We start from the raw sequence: 27,428 nt of genomic DNA on the forward strand, positions 1-27,428 counted from the left end.
TCCAAAAACCTTTGTTACGTTTTTATAACGAAATGGATAGTTACATTTATATGTTTAGGGTCTTATAGGGCTTATAAACTGGGGGCTATTAGGGCTTTATAGCCCCCTACCCTTGGAACCACCACTGATACGTTTACCAAAAAAAGCTAGATAACCAACTTCGGTTAGCCACTAGTAGACCTTTTACTGGCAAAACTTCTGGATTCGGGCGAAACCAGCTCGGATCGCACAAATGTAAAATCAACATTCCTTTCATAGTTTGTAGTTTACAGGCTGTCACAAAAATACATGAGCAGGCTCTGCACAACCAGGTTATATATATAACTTACCAAAATAAGATCAAAATGACCAGTATTTTTAATTTCAGCCTAGTTTACCCATGATCTGCTGTTTTGTTATTTCGTAAGATAATTCATAACTCGAAGCTCCTTGATTTTTTTACAATTACGTTTTTTATGAATCCTCCAAAATCACAAGCAAGAAATTAATTACCAGTTTAAAAACATCAATAACTCAAATGGCCAACATAGTTTGTTGTTAAAACTCATAGACTAATACAGTAGTTGTTAATCCTAACATTTTAATTGCAATGTGCATTTTAAATTGCAAAACAAACAGTTTATGATCTGACATTTAAGCCCACAAACGAGCAATAGTTTGGGAAACATTAATAGCTTCATGCATCAATACGGTAATAAATTGTACTAAATGTCTGCTAATTTAGAAAAATGAGAGTATTAAATTGATACAACCTTAATCAATGTTTGGAAACACCCTTATTAGTCAACAGGGTTTCTAAGAACGGTGATATAATAAATTGTTATTGCGCAATGCACGGACGAACATTTGATTAAAGTAATTCTTTTTCTTTTTCTTGAGCCAATCAATGGACTTTAGTAAAAGTTTTTATCTAAAAAATCTTGTGTTAGCAACTGGTGTGGAATAACGGCCAATTTGAGGCAGGCAACTCACCACAGTGTCTTATCTCTCCATCGCCAGTCATAAATACCCAAGTTTGTTAATTACCGCAAACACTCCGAGATATGACGTGTGATGAGCAGTTGGGTGGTTGCTTTGGTTTGTTAGATTTAAACTCATTTTTTTGTGGATTCCCCATAGAGAATAAGATATCAATGTAGATCTAGGTAAGACCTAGACCCGGGATCGATCTACAGTAGTTATTTAGTTTGCTTGTTTGTGGATATTTTTTTATCATATTTGCAAAATGTATTTATTTCATACTGAACTATTAACAATAAAATATCCACAAAAACAAAACAACAAACTCAAACAATACTTCTTAATCTTATGTAATTAAAACTAGCTGTTACCCACGGACTTCACCCCTTCACCCCGTTTGACTTCATAAATATTAATAAAACCATTGATTGGTAAGTTAAGCTGAAATAAACAACACAGAATACAGTAATACAAACAAATAATCACACCTAATTTTAATAAGGTAATGAATTTAAAGAATAACGTACAACAAACCTTCAGACTAGGTGAAATTCCATTTACCTGGTTGGATTTTCACTAAAATGCTATCAGATTTATTTCATACTTACATAAAATTCATTTTAATGAACAATTAAGCTTACTACTTGTACAGTACACAGAAGGTAATGAATTGGTTTTTAAAATAAATAATAATTTCAGATGGAATTTATACTAACCACCTTTATTTAAGTCTTGATTTTGGGTAGGGTCTAAAAATTAGCATACTCTTTTGTAATAAACTCAAAACAGCCAAATGGAAGAGGCCCAAGTTTTATTTTAAGCATGTTTTGACTTTCCGTAACCATGGGTTGATATACAACTAATGTTTAAATGACAAAACAAATTTTTAACATTTGGAAACAAACATTGTTAGTCTTATTTGCGATATTCTTTACAAATCAACAAAGCTAACTAATAGAAGAAAATAGTCTAAACTGTGTAGTATTCGGGATATTTATTAAAACACAATATAACAAACTAAACAATGATTTAATGACATTTTAAAATTGTAAACATACTTTGTACCCTTAAACGGTTTGTTTTTCAATCGAGTAAAATTAGACTATTTTAATCACAACCAAACTAATCCTTTGTACTTTGCAGCCTACGATAATGAACAAAAAGTAAATTATAGTTAGACATTATATGCTGTAATTGTTATTAAATATACATACCAAGACTTAAAGTACGAAATTATTGCCATTACCTCAATGTAAAACTGAATCATAAAGGGTTGTAACCACTAAACCTCGCCCCGCATGAGTGGTTACAACTAATAATTAGTTATTTGAAAATCAACATGAGTAATGGATGATTTTATAATGTAATATTGAAAAAGCTATAACATTTCAGTCGGCATAGGAACTTCGAAGTTTGTAAGTCACAACACGTAATCATCAAATGAATTATGTATCAAATTAAGTATTTAAAAGAATAAAAAAATAATAAAATTTCGTTAAAATAAATACTAATTCTTTGGTGGGTTAATTTGGGCAAGAATACCTCTCAAAGCAGTTAAAACACGTTCGTCATTTTGTCTAACAGCTTCATTAAACCTTTCAAGCAGATCGTCGACTCTGGATGGAGCAGGTGGTTGATCCCCCTTGTTTGAACTATCAGGATCTTCCCTTTTATCAATTTCTTTTGCTTCAACCTTGGGTCCTGCTCTAGACTGAACCGCATTTGCTGTTTTATTTCCAATGTCTTTGATTCGGTTTTTTAAAGCTACTTCAACCAGAACAGCGCCTAGATTAGCCTGGGAAAATTCAGATGCAGTAGTGTTTAGAAGAGTTGACGCTATTTTTGTTCCGTCTTCAATATTGGATTGTATATTTCCTGGAGGAACTTGTGATGTTTTGTACTTGATGGAGTTTGCTCCTTTCCTGGGACTGATGCCAGCTGCTTCACTGACCTTGATCGCCTCCTCCAGCCCTGTCCCAGCCACTCTGGCAGGGGTGGAGATGATGGTGGCTCCGGCCTTCACTCCCTTGCCAATGGCATTCACTCCATCCCTCAGCAACACCCTCCTGAAATTCTCAGCTGCGTTGTCTATCCCTGCATTGCCTCCTCCCGGGATGGGGATAGCCTTGGAAAGCCCACCTGGTGGTCTTTGTAACGTGTCAAATATTGGAGCGAAAATGGCTGTGAATCCACGGATCAACTGCTTTGAAGCAAAAGACAGATCATCTCCAAGCCTATCGGCTATCTCTTTGCCCTCACTAGGAGGAGATGTGACTACAGTCTGGAAAACACAAAAACAAATAATTTAGGACGAGTCATTATAATATTGTAAGTTGATTATTTTTATAACCTGAAATATACGCAGAAAGTAGTCAGGGGTTACAAAACAGCGTTTAGTTTTTCTGTAGGCCTACTAATGAAACTGACTTCATGTGGTAAGTTTTATGGGAGCATACTAGTAAAGTAAATGGATAAAAGGCGCAGGCCTAAATACTTATAACTAAACAGTTTAACTGTGCAAGTAACTGGGTAGTGTAAATATTTCCGGTATTTTAGTATAACCCCGCATTGGATGGGTGTAAAACGGCACGGGTTTCCGTCAGCGTAACCTTTAAGTGTGAAAGCTTCTAAACACTACCGAAATAAACTTTTCCTACAGTTACCTAACAATGTACATGTTCTCTCACTGATTTGAGAAAGCAAAGTGGCCAATTTGCTCATCAGTGAGACAATGTTAACATTGTCTCACTGACGACAATGTTAACATTGTCTCACTCTAATTACTTTGTCTCACTCCAGATTTGCAACGTGAAGGCACGAAAATAGTGAGCGCGTAACATGCAGGCGACGTCGTATGCGCGCGAAATACGTTGGCAGCACTGGCTGTAAATCAGCTGGTCAGCTGTTGTATGTTGTATTTGTCACTTCACATTAAATGTGATATTAAAAGTTCACTTCTGTGTAAAAATAGGTTATGTTTCTTCTCCAATTTATTTGTTTTATGGTAACTGTAGGAAAAGTATAATGTGCAACTCGAGTTCAAAGTACAATTGCCTCACTCAAGAAACCATTCCTCACTCGCCTACGGCTCGTGAGTAAGGATTTCTCTCGAGTGAGTTAATTGCTCACTTTTCTCACTAGTTGCACAAATAACGATTTCAGCAATTTGACAAGTTCTTTTCCGTTTAAGCTTGCCAACAAGCTTTACAATGGGTGAGTAATAAGAGTAGCTATGATATTTCATAGGGAAAATGAAAATCATAAAAGTTGCAATACCTTTAAAACCCGTCCAAGGGGTTATTTTATCAAGGGGTGTTGTACCATTTTGTTAAGAAATATAAGACCAAATCATACTAAACTTTTAAATAAAATCGGTCAAGCAGTTTTTAAATCAGGATTCTTTGTTATTTTAAATACACTTAACTAAATACATAATGTATATAACTTTAGTAAAATGGAAAACCAAGTTTTTAATTGTAACTTGTGTTAGACAATGGTTTATTAATACTAAGCTAGGTCATATATTTTTTCTCATTAGATTGTGCCATATATACAGGGTGTTTGATATAAGTGTGCCAGCCGTTTTATTCGAAAGCTATAAGAGATATCAAAAAAAAGTTAAATGGTAAGTGCCTTGGATTTTTTATTTAAAAAATTGTATTTTTTTCATAAACCTAACCGTTTAAAAGATAATAATGGTTAAAGTTTTGAAATGTCTGCATGAGAAAGAGTTTCGATAAAGGCCTTAGCAAGCATGCCAGCTGTTTTATTCAAAAACAATTCAAAATTTCACAACTTAAACCATTATTATCTTTGAAACGGTTAGGTTTATGAAAAAAATACAAGAATAAAACTGTCTTAAAATTACATTTTCTACCAGAATACATCATGAAATACAGGGTGTTCCATAAGAAAAATCAAAGTTGGCGGCCATATTGGAAAAATGGCGGCTAAAATAATTTTTTTGACTTGACTATAACTTTTTAAATAAAAAATCCAAGGCACTTACCATTTAACTTTTTTTTTAATCTCTTATGGTTTTCGAATAAAACGGCTGGCACACTTATATCAATCACCCTGTATATTTTTAAAAGCTTTAAGGTGGCTTTTTTCGAACCAAGCTTACACATTAATTTTTTCCAGTCAATTCGTCATCTTAACAAATATTCCATAAGTAAAATGTTTCATTTTCTTAAGCTCTCACGTTGCTAAGTCATCAACTGAGAGATTGATCTCACTCTCACTTGCTCAACCAAATTCCTCAAGTGAGCAGATTACTGGTACTGCAACGGGCCTTACAATTTGTAGCTTACTCAATCCCAGAAACTGCAATTCAATAATTAATTATAGGCGTGACCACTAAGACTTAATATTACCTCAAAGATTTGTTGATAGGCCATGGTCAAAGTAATTATTTTGATGTACGTTTTCAGATACAAGTAATCATGGATCACGGTTGTAATAAAGGAAAGGTTCATCATCTGTATAATTGCATTAGGTTAATTAACTGTTATTATTGTATGGTATTTGTGCAATAATGTGCAACTGCAAATTATTTTTGCTTGTATTGAACCTCTTTTGCAGCCTTAGCCATACAACTTATAATTTGTGTCATTGATGGGGTATTAAAGTTGGTATTAGCAAATTATATGATACAGGGTGTTTTTTTAATGCAGTCAAAATTAAAAGTACTGCTGTAAGACATGGTGGAAGGACCAACATGGATGCAAGACATATTTTAATGACAAAACAAGCTTGTATGTTGGAATCCCTGCCTTCGTTACTTTATTATTTCCGATCAGCTGATGTGCATGTTTGCATTGTAAATATAACCCATACAGGCGTATCCCCAAGCTCGAAGAGTTACTAGGGTTGCTTTCAGAGAGGTGAAAGCCAGTTGAGCGGAACAAACGTGATTTTATATTTGTATAAGTAACTAAAATTTAAAAAGTCAATAGATATACTAATGCTTGTTTTATTGACAAAAATTATAATAATTCAAATTTGTTTTAACTACATCTTGTAATTCAGATACCTCTTCCAGAAGTGCATTATTGTAGTTTTGACCAGAAAAATATTACAGTAGTTGGAATCTGATATTAACATCCAAAAAGGGCATTCAAGTATAAAAAAGAGAAAGGAAATTTAACATTCAAATTCAACTGTAGCCTACAACAAAAACATTGGTCTTCATTTTTCACCCTTACAATCGGTTAAAGTATTTAAGTATAAAAAAAAACAGTACCTATTAAAAAACGAGTATTGTATAACAACAGGAGAGGAAATGTGACATTTAAATTCAACTGTGCAGCATAAACATCGGTTAAACTCAGCTTTATTTGCTGGAAATAGTTTATGATTGTTAATACCAAGTATTCTTGATGGAGTTTATGATTGTAATGTAACTGGAATGTAGGTCTTCTACCATTATTGGGACGATTTAGAGACGGCATTTTAATACTGGCCTTCATAAAACCATTGGACAGCCCTAGACAATTATCCATACCGTGGTTAAAAGCGTACTTCTATAAGCCCAGGTAATTAATTATTTACTTATTATTACGGCTGTAACTGGACGTATGTATAGTTCGTGGCCTGGCAATCAAATAACAGTATTTATATAGGATAGGCTACTCTTATCAACATTTGAAATTACTGAATTGTTACCAAATTACTGTTTCACAAAATGTAGATTCCATTTTTAGCCGAGCCATTAAAATGAGGATTTGCCAAACAATTATTAATTTGGCTATTACAGAATAGTATTTAATGATATACAACTTTTCACATTTCATAAATTATATGTTAGTTTTGCTATGATCAAAGGTCCAAATCCAAATGTTCTTTTCTTTTGGTCTGTATGTAGTAATTTGCTAGAATCATTGACTTTATATAGTCAATGCTAGAATACTGTAGATGGTTTGTTAAGACCATAATATGCAAGCATTTTTGAAATCGTTTCCCCGTTTAACCAACTATTCCAAAAAATAAAAATATAATATGGTGCAACACAAATAAATAAACCGATCACCTATCATAACCTACACTTTACCTTCCTAATCTAACCTTACTTCAAAACACTTAATGTAGTCACGAATACTCATAAACCCCGACCTACCTTCCCCACATGCCTAAATTAGATCAGTTTTCAATCTGCGTTTTATTAATAAGTGTAATAACTTACTGTATCATCGATGTAATTCAACATAATATAACCTGTGAGGTATTATCGGATTAAATATCGATTTCGGTGCGGTTCGATATATCGCTTATTAAATCCTTATTTCTAACATTGACTGTTTCTAATCAGCTGGCAACACAAATAGGTGCCCATGCCCAAGAGTAAGTAGTCACTGCGATATGCTCCGCGCATTGAGAAAGTAGTTCCGTCTATTTTCGTAATTTGTAGTGAATTCCGCACCTTAAAACATGTTTTAACGGTATTTTCTTGTTTATTAAGATCATAGGAATGATTTAAAAACGTTTAAAAGAAAAGTCTAGAAAGTTCAGAAATACCTTATGATTCTCTTGTTTACATTTTTCTTGTAAACAAAAAACTGTCATATGGCTACTTTAGTCCCATAAGCCTAATGTAAAAATTGGAAATTTTAAGTTCGTTTTAAATTGCATTAGCATTATCTAATTGAAATTTGTTTGTTTAAAAACCATCTCACTATTAGTCTAAGTAATTTTGTTAAGTTTGGCTGAAATGCGTTCAGCCGTTATTGAGTGATGTTTCTCTATTTGTTGCATTGAAGTTGATCCCAAAGAGCTTCGCTCGCTTCGCTCGCTCCGCTCAATAAGAATACGTTAAAAGTAAATTATTGGTTTTAGTTTTATACCAAGAAAAGTTTAAAATTACGATTGTAGGAGTGGTTCCAGTACCTAATAAATCAACTATTATTGACACATACAAATTTATGGAAACCGGATTCGAGGTAGAAAAATCCCTTAGGGCCGTAAACTTACAATACATTCTCTATTTGAGCTTGTGAAAACACCATGTTGTCATTAAAATACGTCCCACACAGTACTTTAAATTTGGGTTGTGTTTTTAAAAAACTCTCTGTATTATGCATTTTAAAATAAATCTTATCAAAGTTATAAGAATAACAAAATATCAAAAAAGTTATTAAAAACATAAATTTGATTAGATTTTTTAAGTAACACCAAACTGAGATCTCCAAAATTGGTGTTTGTTGAAAATCAATACAAGAAAGAGCTTTTTATAACTTCCTCTTTAAATAAAAAGATTGCATATGAATCTAATTGTTACAGAAAAAGTATACAATCCAGGTATTCTATACATGGGGGGTTAATGGTAGGGGGAAGTCAACGAGTCAACCTGATATCATTTTATCTATGTTCCAATGTGATTTGCCTAAATTCCGCTAGCGCTTTGTAATCATGCCAGTAATTAGAAGTATTTTGTTTTGTTTCTTATTATGTATAAAACTTTCTTTTTCTTTCTTATTATAGCATAAAATGACTCACTCCCACGCACGTGTTCTCCCATGTGGGATTAATTTCGTATAGTTTAAGGTACTCAGTTATATTCTTATTGTAATATGATATTTTGTAAAAACTGTAAAAATGATTATTTTATACGGAATAAAGACATTCTGATGTGATTTGATTTGACATTGCCTGAAGATTTTATATATGTAAAGTATGAAATGGAGGAATATAACTATAAGATTGTATACACTGACTAGGCATTGTGGAATTGTGTATAATGCCTAGGCATGGAGATGGGGACGACATATTGTATAGAATGCCCACAGGTGTTAAGGTGCTTAGGTATGAAATACAGATATTTGTTTAAAAACCCTATATTTACTTTACAGTATTATTTTAGAAAACAAAATGTATGACGATATTGTAAAGTAAATTATTTTACAAATAAATATCCTTTTTAGTTTAGTTCAAGTTAGTATATTTTAAATTATATTGGCTAATGCCTAAAAATGAATCAAACGTATCAACAAGTATTTTAGAATCAAATATTTTGTAGGTATATGGTTAGATTAGGGATTAGATTTGGTAATGCAACAAAACAAGGAAACGAAAGTCTAAAACTAATTCTACAACTGTGTGTTTTATACTTTGACTAGGCAAAGTATATGTAATGAGCTTTATTTTATACTTTGCCTGATTCATTTTAGGTATTTTATACAGTAGAAACATATTATATACTTTGCCGGTGACATAACCAAGTAACAGAACTTGCTGTCAAATGTCACATTTTATTATGTATACTAATTAAATTTTTAAACTTTCCCAATTTGAGCCAGTCATTTCTTAAATTGCAAATCCTTTAGTCTTTTCTTAATTGATGTCCTAAAACACAACTAATTCCACTGTTGTTTATTGTAAATTTCACAAAAGCTAATGCTGGCTGTTGAAACGTATCCATATATAAATCCAAAAGTACCCATGAACTTTTGAGAAAACTAAAAGTCACACCCCCATAAACCATATACAGTACTTCAAATGTTCATCATGACGAGAAACGTTGCGCAAAACTATCCATTATTTCATAAATTGCCCTTTAAGGTCGTAATTCCTTTCTGAAGGGAACTTTTCATATACCTAATGTTTAAAATACTTCAGCTGTACTTATTTGTTTGTTATTCTTTCAATTTATTGCCTTAAAATCAGGCGTGATTGATTTGTTTGTATTACTGTATTCTGTTTTCTGTCAAACAAACAAACACATAAAATTTCACATTTATAATAATAGTAAGATAAGATAAGATAAGATTGCATTATTATTTTGAATACGGTACCTAAACAGTTCAATAAAAATTACTCGTACCTATGAAAGTTATGACTTGTGCTTGAGCCAAAAGAATTCGTACATAATTTACCTTGTCACGTTCAGTTTTGATTGACTGTTATTATATGCCTTAACGTTATTAGTTACACGTAGTTATAGGTATTGAGAAATATGTTTGAGCTTATCACTTTTTAAAACTTTTATCAAATAAAACATTTTACTTTTCAATAAATTTTTAGGTTTATAAAATTTAAAGTTAGACTCAATAACACATTTTACGTAGAATACAAGTTTATATTACTCGTTGTCAACATGATCCTGTAAACTTAAATTAATCAATATGGAACAGTTGTTCAGTTGACTTTAGAATTATAATTTACTAATTCGCAAACGTCTTGAAACATAACTCTCGCTAAGTTCTTAAGAAACAGAAAATTAAAGACCTTAAGATAATTCTACATTCATGAATTCGAGGTATAAGCTTTACTTCAACTCGAATAAGTAATGCCTGTCTTACAAGGAAAACAAATGAGGGATTGAAGAAAAGTGTTTTGTTACAATGTTGAAGCAGCAAATCCACCTGCTCTCGGCTCAATAATTAGATACAGGACACCTTCATTATACGGAAATTGGTGTCATTAAAACAGTGACGGGGACCGGTGTTGTTTCAAGATGAGTTCCGCTTTGTCTTAAGATTATTTCGTAAGGAAAGATTCGCACAGTCATGATTAGCTTAGCAATTTACTTGTAGAGTTCAAGTTGTGAGATTCCATTCTCAGAACTGTTACGCAACTGTTTCAGACACAACTAAACATTTCTGATGGATTAACAAGTTCACGAGAAATAATCATTTTAATTTACAAGTTATGAGTTAACTAACTTTTACTAAAAAAAAATTTGTAAATGTAAAATTCCCATACTATTATGGAGAATAAGTAAACTGTTGTAGTTTGCTTATTTATGATCATATTTTGATCAAATTTGGAAAATGCATTCATTTCATAATAAACTATTAACATTTTACAAAAAAAACACCTTTTTACCCTCCATGTTGCAGCAAACCTAAGTACTCGTTAAACTAATGTTATTTAAATGTGATATTTTTAAGGAGACATTTTAGTGTAAATCCAATCAGGCAAATGGAAATTCGCTTAGTCTGCAGGTTTGCTGCGGCGGGGGTATTATTAATTATTAATTATATGGGTATTATTAATACCCATAACTGTAAGACAACTCTTACCGAACAAGTTTGCGACCACACTAAAAGCTTGGATGCTTGCCAATCCATTCTATTCCATTAAAGAGTTTTGGAATGCACAGCTTGTTACTATTGGGTTGAACCCACAGTAGTCCAGTAGAGGTATTACAAAAATGTAAATTTATTTATTTTTCTCTGCCTTGCATGGCTTGCAGCATGTGGTTTTCATTTTATTTGTATTTTTAGTTGCATGCATTGCTTTGCATGTTTTTGAGATCCTGCATGTGTTTTTTTTTCAGCTTTTAATTTAATTTTGTCAGTCAAGAATGCTAGAAGAAGCTTGGCATGTTATTTATTATTTATTGTATTGTTGACGTAGCCTATTGTCCTGTATATGAACTGAATGGCCAAATAAATCATTTGAATCATTTGAATTATTTGAATTAGGCCAATGGAAAGCTTCGTCCATGGTATGCATCATCTGATCATATGGAACATGTGTTATATGTTATTAAATGAACAGCTGATTTTTGTATTGTTATTTCCTTCATTTTTCTTTGTTTACATTTTGTTGATAACAATTTGCATTTTTGGAAGCAAGCATATTATATTGTGTACTATTTTCCTAGAGACTGTTGTATTTAACCACAACAAGCTCATTTGATAGTTTATGAATAAAATTTGCATAGATACATGACATTGGTATTTTACTAAAGCTGGTTTGGATACAGTCTGGATACAGCCTGAAAATTTACATCCGAAAGCAAAAAATAAAGAATGATTAAGTTTGTATTTATTTTTAATTCAAATTTTACTTTTTATTGTTTAAGTTAATATATTATATAATTTTTTTATCTTCTAATGATGCAAAGTTCGTATTCTAGATCTGGTCAAAACAGCTTACAAACTAAGGATAAATATTTTTTTGAGGTTATTAGGAGAAGAACAAGCCAAGGGTCAAGGAAGTTGGTTAAAATGGAGGTTATTGGAAATTTACTTTAGGCTTAAGGGGATTCAAACATTATCAAGAGTCACAACAGCTGCATACAAACATTGTTAATAATAAAGGTTTATTTACTTTATTTACTCAATCTACATGACAGTCTCCTGACCAGCAGAGAACAGCACTTTAGACCACTGATCATACCTGACAATGCCCCCAGGCCCGCGGTTTGCATGTAATTGCGCCCCTCTCCACTTACATTGTGGGTGAACTCATCCCTGCACCCCCAACAAACCTCTTGCTCGAACTGAGCCCACCGGGCCCATTTACAAAAGCAGTCCTGAATGCCCCAAAAAACAACACAGTCCATCAATAAGCCCAGTTATATACATTGACTGGTTACGCACGTTTCCATCAAAGCCTCCTCTAATACGGTACGTACAAAACCGTGGCGTTGGTGTGAGGTAATGCACTGGCCCGCATATTCCCATGGTAATAACAAACGTTTAAACATACACATTGTGCCCACCATGACTCTTCATGATAAACTAGTATAACAGCTGTTACAGTAGATGGGACTGTGGTGTTGCCACTTTTTGCGGTCTTCTATTGGAGGATGCTATATATGTTGTCACAGGTGTTAAATTCATTTTAATAAGTCACTCCTACAGTACTATACCGGGTGTTTCAAAAATCAGTTTACCAAGTATGTGTATTTGTTAATTACACAAATAATAATAAATCAATTTTGTTCATACTAATTTTATTTAAACTGAATTTACACTTCACATAGGTTATAAACTTAAAAGAATTGTTCAAAATGCCTTATCTTAAATGCATTTACCAACGACCGTTTTTTAAAGTAGCCGTTTCAGTACAGTTCTTAGAATTGAAAAGTATCTCATAACAGCATTGTTTACTTTCATAACAGCATTGTTTTACTCATAACAACAGGGTAACAGATCAATTAGGTTCAAGGATTGAGAGAGGAGAAGCAAAATTTTTATGATTTGAAATTCAACTAATCAGCTGTTCAGGTCAATTTAATTGTTGATTGGTGCAATTAGTATTTTGATACAATGTTTTGTTGCATTTAGAGGTCAGTGGCAATTAGAGGTTATAAACAAAAACATAACCTCTCTTAGAAGTTACGAGTAGTGATTTTTAGTAATTAAAACACCGTCGTAGGTAAAGTACGGTAGTGTACGCAACTCGCGTAAATAGTGTTAACGATACTCGTAGAAGTTTTTAAGGCACTCGCCAAGGCTCGTACCTTAAATTTTCTACTCGTGTCGTTAACACCATCGGGGTGAATTTGAGGCCTTAAAACAACAATAAAAATCTATTCAAAAAATTGTTACTAGTGCAAGAAAACGCTGTAAAAATGCATTGAACAATTATTTTAATTTTACAACTTATGTGTAGTTAAATTAGGTTTTAATAAAATTATAATATAAATAAGATTTATTTATTATTTGCTTCAAACAAATACACTCACTCGGTAAACTGATTTTTGAAACCCCTGTTGATTTGTTTTCATGGAGGAGATATATAGTAGCCTACTAAGTAGGACTAATGTTTGAAAAAAAAAACTGTAAAATCAAGCTAACAAACAATAAGTGAGTACCTACCTAGTTAACTTCTACACCAGTGGTGGTGGTAGAAACTTAATTACTGTACCGAAACAATTGATCATCAATCAGTAGTGTTAAAGTAAGACTGGCATTGTATATGTTTGCTATTTTCTCATTGGGGGTGAAGATGACTGGAGTTTAATCAGAATTAAAATTGACTACCGGTATTGAACTTGATTTATACTTGTTTACAGGTATTACTCTGTCTCTTAAATGAGAACAGTGTAAAAGGGATAGTCCCTGAACAGGATTGAGCCACAAATATCATACTACATTTTTTTAACTAAAAGAAACTGATTTTCAAAACAATAATATTCCTTATGATAATACAAGAACCTGTATAATAGAGGGACTATTTATTTTGTAAAAGATACAAGATAATTAAAACCATAATTTGAATTGTACCAGCATTTGCATAGTGTATTGCTAAAATACAAACTTCAACAACCATCAAATTACAATACAAACAGAACATAAGACTAGGATATACCTGACCTTGATAAGACAGAGAGCGAGGAACACAGCCACATAGTTGCCGAGTGTAACCATCCTGTAGCCGACACACAGGATCACTAAACAGCGAGCACTGAGCAATGCTTGACTGCCTCACTCACACTACACGTCTCACGTCTCAAGGTCAACCGGTTTTTTTATAAAATCTAATCACTCTTGTCCATTACGCAGTGAGGAAATCCCTGAAGTAATCGTGAACATTAAACCTACCTCTTCAAGCATGTAAAGTAGTCACAGTTGCCTTAAAAGCCCCATCGTTGTTTAGAGTTTGTGAAGCTTTTGCAGCATAGCTGTTAAACCATGGTTGTTTGTTCTTAAGTTTGTACAGTACTGCTCGTTTTCTTGGAGGTATTTTACTGAATATTAAGAGCTAGTTTTTCCTTAGAGTCATGAAGCAGATCAAATTGAATGTGACTTTTGCAAGCAAAGTGCATCATCACTAGCTATGAGCCAATTGATAGCATTGCAAGCCCATTGTAATCATTTCACAACTGCACTGAATCGATACCATCACTTTGTCATTAAACCTTTAGGCTAACTGTTTACAAATGATAATAATAGATTGGGCCTATTAATTTTTTTTTATATTTATAATATTATGTATACACACAGTTCTTGATTTTTAAAAAAATCATCTACTAGACTAGAACTTAAACTTAGCAGAATCGTTTTTTCACTTATTTTCTTCCACTTCTCTCATTCACTTCTTTCATGTTAAATGTAAACCATTGTGCTAATGGCAGACCATAAAAATTACACACATAAACAGCACCTTTTTCTTATTCCTAGTTATCTTCTCAATACACAAGGTAATAATTTAAAACTTAAAAAAGGTCCCCAGACACTGTTTCAATATGTTCCACCAAGGAATAAATAGTAGTAAAATGGTTCAAACACAAATCAAGCTACACCAACATTATATTAAATTTAAAAACAATGTTACAACTAAATATATATCTTTTTAACTATACCTTATTAATTGAGATATAGTTATAATACTCACAAATTTTGCAAAATAAAATCATTGGACCTATTATGGCATAACATTTAATTTTTGTTCCTCCGCAGATATGTAGCAATGGAGAGTGGAAATTCACTGATTTGATTTAAATACAAGAAGATCCGGGTATTGAGCAGAGTACAACATCCTTGTTGTTATACAAAATACAACTCAGGTGAAAAGTGAAATATCCCGAATGTAGTCTCTAAATACTACATGAATAGCTGATCATTGTTTTTTTTCAAATTAGTTACTTAGGTTTCCTGATCTTCTATTTAGTATTAAATGATATTACGAGATGTCCCTAATTAAGTGTTGTGATAAACAAGTTATATGCTCGACAAGTTGAGGGAAATTAAAAACTTGGGAAGTGGTCTTTGTCAGGGTCACCAGGTGACGTCCGTCCGTTCCGTGGCGTCTCTGATGGTACATTCGGTGATTCATGAAATGTGTTCAAATTCTCTCGCATGTAAATAAAACAACCAAAAATGCTATTAATTTGTATATGCTATATTTTTTACTTATGACTTTTTATAAACCGTAACACAAATTTACTTTCTGGGAAAACCCCCTTATTTTGATAATGGTACAAGTGAATCGGCACCACTCTTACACCGTCCTAGGTAGCCTGAATAAGTTTTCACAGCCTGAGTTAACAAAAATGGACTTTAATCAAGCTAAGTGGTACAGTTGAATTTTGTTTCCAAACTAAATGGAGGACAAAACAACCATTTTACGGCATTTTCAACAAACCAAAATTGCCTCTTTTGCATCTTGACCCCATTGCAAGGCACGGGTATAGTGGCTAGTTAGTTTGAAATCTTTGTTTTTGTTAACATCGAATCTTACAATATAAAATGAAATACTTAGTGATTTTACAACATTGCTACAGTATTTAATAATACTGTATTGGCTCATGTAGAAAAATGTTAGGAATAACATTTATCTATACTAACATACTTTCACAAAAATATTTTCAGCTATTACTTACTCTATTGCAATAGTAAAATAAGTAAAAACTGAAATTAAAAAATATACCATACAACCTAATAACTATTTATTGTTATTCCAATTCAACCAAGTATAGGCCAAGTGATTTTCATAGCTTGTGATATTTGTAAGTAATGTAATAATTTTATTATGTGGCCATATAAAGATAAGAGGGCGTGTCATTAAAACACCAAGAACTTTAGAGATTTTAAGTTTTATTTCTGTTACTGTATATTCAAAAAGAGCAAATTAAAATAAAATGTATATTACACCTTGAATATCTATGGTAATTTCAGGTCATCTATTTGGTAAGTAATTTTAAAGAAAGACACATTTTTGTTCGTCCTAGCTCTGTGTGACAAATGACAAGTGACATACAAAGACTGTCGATTGCCAGCTGTTATGTATAACTAACTGTATAACACACTGAATAGTCAAGTACTGTAAATGTATTTACTTTTAGTGTACATGTTTGAATATTAGGTTTGTAACTTATCATACTACTATTCCTTCAAGCTATGTAGATGTCATACTTAATAATAAAAGGATACAAAAGCTTGTGTAAATAAAGAAAGAAAATTCTAAAAGTTTATTTTTTCATAATATTTGAAGTACAGTATACATATTGCATGCAAACATAAATATGAAAAAATCTTCTAGGTAAAAATAGTAAGCATAAAAACTTCATTGGTTTACGTTTACAATAAATAGAAGGAAATAAAGCTATAGTCAGCAAGCATTAAACATAAGACAAGCTGGATTTAATACATTCCAATGGATGAATTAAATACTTTTTCGTCATACTGCAACAAAATCAGCTGTTTTAAATACATGCGTTGCACATCTAAAATAAAATAGCTCTTTTTCTCCTTAGGGAGTAAAAATCAGCTGGAGTCAATGACATCAGTAGAACATTTTGCTCACTTGTTAACTAGGATTGTAAGTAATTGGTTGTATCGATTATTTGATTGTTTTCAATTAAATTTAGTTCAATAATGCATTGTTTTTAGTGGATTCACATTTGTTTACATTAAATCTAAGATGGATGACACGGGAAAACGGTTTGCATTGAAAGCCCAAGAGATTCCAGAAAACTATTGATAGATCAATAGTTCAACATATTGATATCTATTGATAGTATAACGGACCTTAAATGCTACCGTAATTGACTAAAGGATTCAATGCATCACCAAAAAGCTGCTTGTTAACAATAGCAAAATTTAAAACAGTATGGAAGTTACTTTGGGAGCCTATCTTTACATAACAAGTGGAAAGTATTTATGTTTTGTGACTTAGTTTGTTTAAATATTGGTGCAATATGACAAAAAATATACTTCATCACTTGGGCAAAAAGTGTCTTTTCCTACAGTCACCCGACAAAGTTGGCTTCCTTGTACTATTTATAGTACAGAAAGCTGCTAATTGCTGCATATTTATACTTTGCCGTACGGTTTATACTTTGCCGTACGGTTTATACTTTGCCGCACATCAGGATTCCAACGAAACAACACAAAACAGCGTGGTTCCATTATGCACGTAATCCGTGTACGCTTGGAAATAGGTTGGCAACACTTAAAGATAATTATACTATGAGCAGCTGATTGACTATTATAACTACGATTTAACCTGTCATTTCGTGTTTATAGTTTCGGTATTTCTGAACTTTCTGGACTTTTCTTTTAAACGTTTTTAAAACCTTCCTACGATCTTAATAAACAAGAAAATACCTTTTAAGCATTTTTTTTAGGCGCGGAAACCACTTCAAATTACAAAAACATACGGAACTATATTCTCAATTCGCGGAGCACATTTCTTGCCGAGGAAAAATAGCGGAGTGATATGGACCGCGGGTACTACTTTCTCTAGAGCACCATTTGTGTTGCCAGCTGAACCTAAAAACGTGTTGCATAGTGTTTGAAAGACTAATTATTTATATGCTTTATAGTGACTGTAGGAAAAATATAATGTGTAACACGAGTGAAAAAAGGCCTTTGCTGCACTCGAGATCATTCCACACTCGCCTGCGGCTCGTGCGTAAACATTGCTCTCGTGTGCAGCAAAGTGCCACTTTCACCACTAGTTACACAAATAACTATTTCAACCCTCGCTCATTTTCCGACCGGAGCGAAAAAAGAGTCACTTTACATAATAAATATACTATTCCAGCTTACTTAAATAAATATTGCAAAGTATATATTGCAATATATTAAGTATCACAGTAAGATTGAAACATTGTGCTATGTAAAGGGGTGTTTTGTATTAACTGCTTCAACTCAGGGCAATTTTACAATCAACTCCCTTAAAAAACACAGGATATTAATTGTTACGTTGAATACAACAATATGTTTATAGCACGATTGTTTGTATTTGATTACAATATTAGAAGGCAAGTGTTTTTAATTTTGTAATAATAACATCAAGATTATAACTCTTTTAGTAAAACCATAGATAAATCATAGTCCCTTAGTAGATTTCCCATCCTTATGGAACAGCTGAAGCCAATGTTATTGTTAGTCTGTCTGGTTTTCTGTTGATGTCATGTTTTGTTTACAATTTGTTTGTATTATTTTAGGGTTAGTTTCTCATTATTTGTGTCTCACTGTTAGGTTATATAGCTTGTGGGGGAGTTATTGTTTATGATTAGATAGTTTTATTTGGTTAAACAAGCTTTTAAATTACTGAAATAACAAGAAACAAATTGTAAACAGAACACAATATCTACAGAAAACTGGAAAGAACTAACAATAACATTTTGGCTTCAGCTGTTCCATAAGGATGGGAAATCTACTAAGGGACTATGTTTTATCCATGGTAAAACTTAACACTAATTTTGTATTTAACAGTTTTAGACAGTTGTTAACAGATAATAAATTAACAATTTCAGCACCAATATGACAGTAACCATATAATTTAAAGATGTATTTGTAAACAACTCGCACCCCTGTAACAATTAGTTAAATATCTAAAGGCAGATCTACAAGAATGACTCATAGGCACAGGATGGTAACATTAGAAGGTCAAAAAGCACTATTGAGGCAATGTAACATAACTTTACATTATTGTCACAGTATTATTCACATATTTACAACACAATAGTTTATACCGTCTTTTCAAGCACCAATCAACTTATACTCACACATATATTTATCACCAAACAAAAACAAAGCCAATCAACATCTTAAAAAGTCTATAAAATTTGCTTATTGTCACTTATCTGCACTAAAAAAGTATAACCACTTTTTAATACATCTGTATAGCTACACATGGCTGCATCAATTTGGAAGTTTTTAATGTTGTCTTTAGAGAAACGAAAATATGGTTTAACTTTTTATTATATCTAGTAGTTTTAGGAACTTGATTATAAATGGTGAATTAAAATAATTTAAGGTTGATTAATTGAGTCACATTTTTGAAAATAATTTTAAAATCAATACAGGTTTAAAAAAATATCAATTGCCCATTAAAAAGAACTTGAATTATAATAGTTCAATTATATTAACCTGTCTTTCATGTATGATAATTTAATCTTTGGCAATAATCAAAACAGAGTTAAAATAAGTTTAACATATTAGGCTACATTCTTTTGAATGCCTTACCCTGGCAAAGGATAATTTTTTTAAATAAATGTCAAAGCTGTCAGATAATAATTTGGGTTTTACGTTGTTTTAAGCTTAAGATGTAAGTGAAACTGTATAAAATGACGATGTACAGGTGAGATGAGTGGTTTAGCTGGTCCCGTACTTGCTGGTCTCAAACACTCCTCGTCTAAAGAATGGAGACAGCTGTAGGAGGGCAGCCTTGGTGGAGGCTGAGCTGAGAGGGGAGGAGGGTATCTGAGTCATAACCTGTAGTAGTGACTGTAGGTAGCGCTCTAGCTGTGGCCGTCGCTCTTGTGCTAGCCACTCAGCGTTGCGGGAAAACAAGCGGCGCGGAGGCAGGTTCAGAGCAGTCACCTGCGATATTTGTAACATTGGTATTACTAGGTTGGTACCTGAAGCCATAGGTTCTTGGTAAAACTACAGGTATTGAACACTGATGTTATATTGTTGGTACTGATACAGATTTCAGATATCGGCAATTCAGTACAGTACCTGAGCACAGGCCTTTTGGTGACACAACTTACAATGAAGTCTACCCAAGTTCGGCCTTGAATATTGCGGGGGCAGCAATTACAAATCCATCCCGATATACTCAAAGTATTGCATATTTAAATGAATTTATGATTTGTACGAATTGAACCTCAAAACCATTTTCAAAAATCAATATCTTTGGACAAAGGTTACAATCACCACCACACTGAAAAGGAAAACCCTCTTTATTTCTGGCTGTTTCTTACTTAAGGCGATGACTAATAAAAGAGCTGAACCGACAAAAAGTCATTAATTAATGGTTGCTCAGCACTAAAAAGTTAGGTGAAATTATCAAAATAATATAGTTTCCCACTGACTAAAATACCAAATGCATATTGAATGCATAGACTTTATCCCGCTCATCGTGATTCACACAAGCTCTCGTGCATGTTTTCACAGATTCTTGGTCAACTAGACGTTCTGGTAGCAATCATTTTATTTTTTAGTTAGAAACAGCACAGTAGTTGAAAACATGATCATATTTTACTTAAGTCACAAATTTGTTCAATTTACTTGGTTTTGCAGTTGCTTATAAATTCTGGAGTTTTAAAGAATTAGTCACGACACATATATATATTTTTTTATTCGACAGCAAGTTTGAAAAGTTTACAATTGATTTGACATGACTTACCTTAGCTCCGTATTTCTGTTTCATCTGCAGGTGGAGTTCCCTGAAGCGGCTGTATCGCCGTAGTATTGCCCAGCACTCGCCGGCCACACTCACCCTCACTTCATATGCATAGTGAGTGTTGCTGCCAGCACCTCGCAGTACATAGGTTGGCACTCTCACTGTCAATGGCTCGCTATCACTGCTCTCCCATCCTGGCAACATATCTTATATTAGTATCCTTCCATAGACAGGTCAATATTATAACATAAATCAATACCTATGTAAACTTCTATTTCAGTTTAAGAGTAGGTTAGTTTTTAACAAAAACACCATCAGTTAAAATTCATATTATATAAAATGTGTGTTTTTTTTTGCACAAAAACTCGAGTAGAAAATAAACGTGTAAACCTAAGTTCATTCACAAACCAGCATGATTGGACTATGAATGGGAACATGAACAATATCTAAGAGTATTTATATAGAGGTTTTTATAAATTGGTTTTTCTCATTTTTACCCCCAATTTCCCAATTTCTACCCAAATCATTTTGTAGAGTTTAAAAAGCATATAAATTAATTTTATCTTTAAGTGTATTTGTATTGGTTACAGAAAAAATACAAAAAAACTGTAAATTTAAAATTCCAATGTTTTCTCTATGGAGGATACTTTTTTATGGATATATTTTGATCAAACTTAAAAAATTTATTTCATTTTATACTACACAATGAACATCTATACTTATTTAATATTATTATATTATATTACTTATTTAATACGCAAGCAGGTTTTTTGTGACAATTACTCCTACGAAACTACTGAACCGATTGACATGTTTTTGGTGTCATTGGAAAGAGCGTAATGTGAAGTTGTGCAGGAAACTTTCTTTTCAGGAAAATAATTAGAGAGTGAGGCCTGGGGGCCCTTTAAAGTTTTGTATTTCTCCATAAGATTAACATGGGAAACAAACATTGTTATGAAACTCCAGCTGTTGTCAGAAATGCTGTTCTGCTATTTAATTTAATTTGTTTACAAGGAGAATTGTTTCTTGGTGCCATGTGGTCAATGAATTATACTTTTGCATATATTTTAAATGCTATAAACTATATAAAATGATAGTACTGTCATACATTAAGATATCTTAATTTAAATATTCAATAAGCAGGATTGAGCCTTTGCCTATATGTTTCCTGGTAAGTGTGTTGTACCTGTTTCTTATAGTATGTTATAGTATCTTAAAGTAAAACCAAATTATTCTTTTCTGCATTCTCACCCCGTAGCGAAGCACGGGCAGAGCAACTAGTTTATCTAAAAAAACACACATTATTACTCTCCCTGTAGCAGCAAACTTAGGTACTTGTTCTACCTAATGTTTTTTTTTCTTTTTTTATAGGGAATAAATCCTTCCTGTTTAAGAAAATATGTTAGTAGTGAAAATAATCAGGCAATCAGAAATTTGCTTAGTCTGCAGGTTTGCTACGGTGGGGGTATTTTATAACTTACCGTAAGAGGGATTTAGTGAGGGCATGGATCTCGCCATAGAGTAGTTGTAAGGGGGTATGTGATCCATATACTGACTCTGAAATGGATAAAAATGCTTTATTACAAAAAGCTGATCACTAATAATTTGCTTTAAATTACTTCGGAAGGCCACTTAAATATGCTATGAAATATATTTTTAGACTTAATGAACAAGCTTTGCTGTAATTCATCATTGTTTAACGATAATAATTTCTACTTAATGATCCGATTTGCATGAAATAATATCATTATTTATGGTTTATGGAGGTGGGACATTATACTCTACACTTAAATTTAATACAACAAATGGCTTGAGACTAAATATAACCCATTTGATGTAGGGAGAGTAAATCTAGACTCATTACATCTCACTCATAAATAATGTGATAATGATATTGTATTCATGTCTAAGTGTCAAAATATGATGTTTTAAAGTTTTAACTAAAAAAGAAGACAAGATGATGTAATGTTTTTAAAACAATAATTTTTTTAAACATGTATTGATGGATAGAAACAGTTTATTATATCTAGTAAAATATACAATGATATTCATGAATCAGAACACTTTTTATTCAAACAAGAAAGAATTTAAGTTGTCCAGATAACAAGTAGGGTAACAATAGGTTATGATTTTATTTTCTAGTTGGTAATAAATTATACTCACAGAAACAGATAAATTCATAAGTGGGCTCAGTGGTACTTGTCTTCTCAACCTGCAATACATTGAGGATAAATTAATATTTTGGTAATGTATAATTTGAGAAAAGAAAATCAATACACAAACTAAGTAACAATTGGCTGTGACTTGTTTCATGTCCCATCTTTATAGCTTAGGACCAATTCAAATAAAATCATTCTTTATTCAGTAAAATACAGAGTACATATTGTGTTGAATAGAGTCAAGTCTATAACATTAGAAAATAAACATTTAGTCGAGGGCTGAAAATAAAAACAATAATGTATTTCTAAGCACCGTGAAAATAAAAAAGTAAATAAATAAAAAGGTTCCCTTAGTTATGTTAGGCCATTATAGCCCAGAATTGTTTTACACATTACTCCAGGTTAGGCCTAGGGTGTAACTGCATTATCAAATGGATAAAACCCATTGGTGTTGGCCGAATTTGAACTGACCTCAGGGACTAAAGTTTCTGGCTCACCATTGGTCTGCTCCCTCCCCATCGACTGCATTAGTGCTACATACCTGTTTGACTAATTACAAGTTTATAGCTAGGGCAATTAAGGGAAACAAAAATTGATTAACATATTACAGTAGAGTCCCGCAAACTCGGCTCTCGATAACCCGGCAGTCTGGATAACTCGGCCATCACCTGGCTCAGAAAATTAGTGATTTTTTGAGTCCGTGTTAAAAATGGACTCAAGCCAGCTCAAGCAAATCATTCGTAACTCATACCAAGGATTTGTTGTACTATATCTGATGACTTAATACTGACTTGTAATATAAATAAAAAAGGCGGTTAAAAAGCTTAAAAAATTGTATTTTTCTTATTTTAAACCCTTGTTCCTGATAACCCGGCATTTCACAAACTCGGCATTCTTCCAGTCCACATTACGCCGAGTTTGTGGGACTCTACTGTACAAGAAATATTTGCTGGCAAAGTCACTTTGGTTTTTTTAATTAATTCAATCACCCTGTCCGACAAAATAGCAAAAGTAGGTTTTGGCTGCTAAAATAATGGCAATATTTGTTGTAGGTACTAACTGCATCATGCGGAGATGTTGCGGTGAGTCTTGTGTGTGGCCGAGCTCCTGTGTGGACATACACATGTGATGACAACTGCGGGGAATGTGACCCGAGCTGTCCATCTTGACTGTGCCACACAGCGAGTTGCTGTCAACAGTACACACAGTCAAGTAAACTATCACAATTTACTTGCCGAGTTTGTGAGATATAAGAGTAACCTCAGGAATGTGGAAGTTTTAAATTCAGCAATGGACTTTATATTTATGTAGTGACTGTATAGGTGAGTTCAAGTTGGAGAAATTAAATAAAAAATGTTTATCTTTTTATTTTAAGTTTGATAGTTCTGAGTTTTTTTTTTTACTCCTATGTGGCTTGAATGGATTCAGATATAAAAGTATAAAGTTAATCAATTTTGAGGTATGTGAACAATGAACAATAAACATATGTTCTCCATTTGAGTTGTTTACCAAGCTACAGGTTTTTGTGGTAAAGGTCTGCCACAGGTTTGAGAAGATTTCAGCCTCAACTTACCCTACCCTCAGTTAGCCAACAGTTTATTTAATCAATGTAGTACTTACGTATCCTCAGTAGATGTAGATGCATCCTCTGATTCGTCACTATTTCTTCTCACATTTTCCTTCCCCCGATCTTCCAATTTCTTTTCTAGTCTAACATATTCCCTTTTAAGATCTTGTAAAACCTGAAAATTTTGGAATATGTAAACAGGTTGTTGTGTTGTGCCAGCTATATTGGCCTTTTTAAGAGAAGTGTGGATCAGAATTTTGCGATAACTGTAGCACTGTAAGATTATTGCTTAGTAATCAATCAGATGTTACAAAAACAGAGCAAAAGATCATGGCTAATCACAGTACACAGCCCTACTGCTAAACTCTTAGAGACCTAGACCCGGGAACAATTTACTTTTTGGTTTTGAGGTCCCCAGAGGCCAAAAACACCATCCGTTCAAATTCATATATACAGTGCAACTTGGTTATAACGTCATTTAAGGGACCACACAATTTTTGACGCTATATCAGAGTGACACTATAAAAGGGTCATAAAGCTTATTATTAAATAACATAGGAAATCTCTGTTTTTAATAAATAATAATAAACAAAAAAATAATCTCTGTTTTTATAAAAACATACTTTAATGACATTATTGGTGTAAATACAACTGAATTTATAAATTACAGTTAAGTGTATAGTAAAAGTTATAAATTGCCAAAATAATGTAGCTTACGTTATGGTTTTTTATCAAGAAATACTTTACAGTACTGTAGGTTTATCCTACACTAGCTGTAACCCGCGGGCTTTGCCCCCTTTAACTTCTTAATTTTCAAGATTATCTCGTTCGCATGGCTCAATCACGTCCTGGTTGAAGTTTGTTCGCTACGCTCACTCACCTTTAGGTTGGAGCTCGTTCGCTACGCTCACTCACCTTTAGGTTGGAGCTCGTTCGCTACGCTCACTCACCTTTAGGTTGGAGCTCGTTCGCTGCGCTCACTTGCCTTCAGGTTAGCTCGTTCGCTACGCTAACTCGCCTCCAGGTTGAAGTTCGTTCCCTACGCTCACTCACCTTTTGGTTGCAAATTAGCTGTTGTCATAAATGTAAAAGAAATAGTAGTGCTGCACCCTGTTGGTAATCCTTGAAACTTTAATGCTATTGAACATCATAGAACAGAACCAACTTGTTTAATTGAAACAGCTGTTAAGATTCAATAATTCCATTTCTCATAAGGTTAACATGGGAAACTCCAGAGCAACTGGGGCGGAGCCCGAAAGGATTTTTGAAATAAGAATATGCCTATATGTTAATCGGGAATGTGAGCTATCATCATGCCAAATTTCAGCCCAATCCGACCAGTATTTTTCGAGTTTACTTTTCCCATACACACATACACACATACAGCAACCACCTCTTTTTTATAATAGTATAGATAAAAATCAAATGAATAATGAAGCATAATATGAAATGGTTAGTAAAAATGCAAGCTTACAAATGAAATCCTACTGCTGGAAGAAATCTGTAATTTTCTTCTGCACACCCCTCTCAGAAAAGTAGATTTTCTCCGTCATTTTGTGAAGGTGCTGGGTAGCTTCAAGTGTGGTAGCAGAAGCATCCCTGAAGCGGAAAAAACCACGAAGTGTCTCAGCTGCTTGGAAAGCCTCTTGCGTAGTCGGACAGTCGCCATCTTCTTCCTCGCCTTCATTTTCTTCTTCTTCTGCCTTTTCCTCTGTTTGTAAATTTTTTACCTCATTGACAATTTCTGCGTCACTAAGTATTTGGAAAGTTTCAACGTTGTCGTCGACTGATGCATAACCATCAAGATCTTGCCCAAAATCAAGTTGGTTAGTCTGAAATTGCTTGATCCATTCTGAGATTGGCAACTCATCTTCTTCTTCGTCCTCAGGAGCAGCAGCTGAAAGTCCTGCTTTCCTGAAGCATTTTGAGATTGTCCTTGGCGTCATATCCCTCCAAGCGTTGTCTACGTACTGGATGGCATCCAACACAGTTATGTTCATTGGTTGTGCAGTGTCCATGCAGAGTATCATTTTTTTCAAAAGCTGCTTTCGGTAGTGGCACTTAAAGCTTCGGATTACGCCTTGGTCCATCGGCTGCAAAATGCTTGTGCAATTGGCCGGGAAAAAACCAGCTCGATGTTGGCCAGCTTCAATTTTGGATGAGCTGCACAGTTGTCAACAAGGAGAAGTATGTTTCTATTTTTTGATGACAGCTCCCTGTCCCACTTCCTTAATTCTTCTTCGAATATGGCAGAGATCCATGCTTTCTTGTTGGCTGTGTAAGTTACAGGTAGCTTTTTTACATTTTTGAAACATCTAGGTCGTGCACTTTTCCCGATAACTAAAAGTTTCCTTTTTTCTGAACCCGTCATATTCGCACAAACATAAGCGGTCACTCTTTGTTTTGACAATTTTCCACCGACACATTTTTCATTTTTAAACTGGAGGGTTTTGTCTGGCATCAATTTGTAAAAAAGTCCTGTCTCATCTCCGTTGAAAATGTCCTCTTCTCTGTAGTTTTGCCGCACTACTGGCCATATTTCAGATAGCCAGTCACTAGTGACACTTGAGTCGACGGATTTAGCCTCACCACAAATTTTAGCAAATGAAATTGAGTGCCTTGCTTTGAACCGGTCAATCCTCCGTTTGAGCAAACAAAATCTACTCCAAACATCTGTCCAAACTCCGATGCTTTTTCTTTTAAAAGTGGACCACTCACGGGGATTTTTGAACTGCGGCATTGTTTGAACCATTTTAGAAGAGCTGCATCAATATCACTACGATCACATCCTTTGATTCTTTTCACATTCTCCCCATCTTCTTGAAATGCCTTCAAAATTTTGTCCTTATTCTTCAAAATTGATCCAACAGTGGAATTGACCAACCCAAACTCCCGACACACGTCTGCTATCTTACGTCCGTCTTCAC

General features: G+C 33.4%; 2 protein-coding genes across 2 annotated transcripts in view; both read right to left on the bottom strand.

Annotated features, from left to right (window-relative positions):
- Window positions 1-1,970: 1,970 nt before the first annotated feature.
- On the bottom strand, window positions 1,971-14,138 carry LOC128986286 (uncharacterized). The gene is made up of 2 exons (XM_054406565.1): window positions 14,010-14,138; window positions 1,971-3,241 (listed from the first exon to the last, which is right to left on the bottom strand). Exons 1-2 carry the CDS (start codon window positions 14,061-14,063, stop codon window positions 2,468-2,470), a joined length of 828 nt encoding a protein of 275 aa, XP_054262540.1. The 5' UTR covers window positions 14,064-14,138; the 3' UTR covers window positions 1,971-2,467.
- A 4,224-nt stretch (window positions 14,139-18,362) lies between these two features.
- The window catches only part of LOC128985930 (kinesin-like protein Klp98A), a 60,996-nt gene continuing 51,930 nt past the window's right edge, over window positions 18,363-27,428 (bottom strand). Inside the window, exons 21-26 of the mRNA XM_054405921.1 lie at window positions 24,555-24,676; window positions 23,995-24,123; window positions 22,939-22,987; window positions 22,257-22,332; window positions 20,779-20,969; window positions 18,363-19,970 (exon numbers count right to left, since the gene is read on the bottom strand). Coding sequence (XP_054261896.1) covers window positions 19,743-19,970; window positions 20,779-20,969; window positions 22,257-22,332; window positions 22,939-22,987; window positions 23,995-24,123; window positions 24,555-24,676 — 795 coding nt within the window. The 3' untranslated portion in view covers window positions 18,363-19,742. The remainder of the gene's footprint in view (window positions 19,971-20,778; window positions 20,970-22,256; window positions 22,333-22,938; window positions 22,988-23,994; window positions 24,124-24,554; window positions 24,677-27,428) is intronic.

This window comes from Macrosteles quadrilineatus, unplaced genomic scaffold (assembly GCF_028750875.1).
Source record: "Macrosteles quadrilineatus isolate MER2022 unplaced genomic scaffold, UCM_ALF_1.0 Scaffold_2__2_contigs__length_208266976, whole genome shotgun sequence".
Classification (NCBI taxonomy): Eukaryota; Metazoa; Arthropoda; class Insecta; order Hemiptera; family Cicadellidae; genus Macrosteles; species Macrosteles quadrilineatus.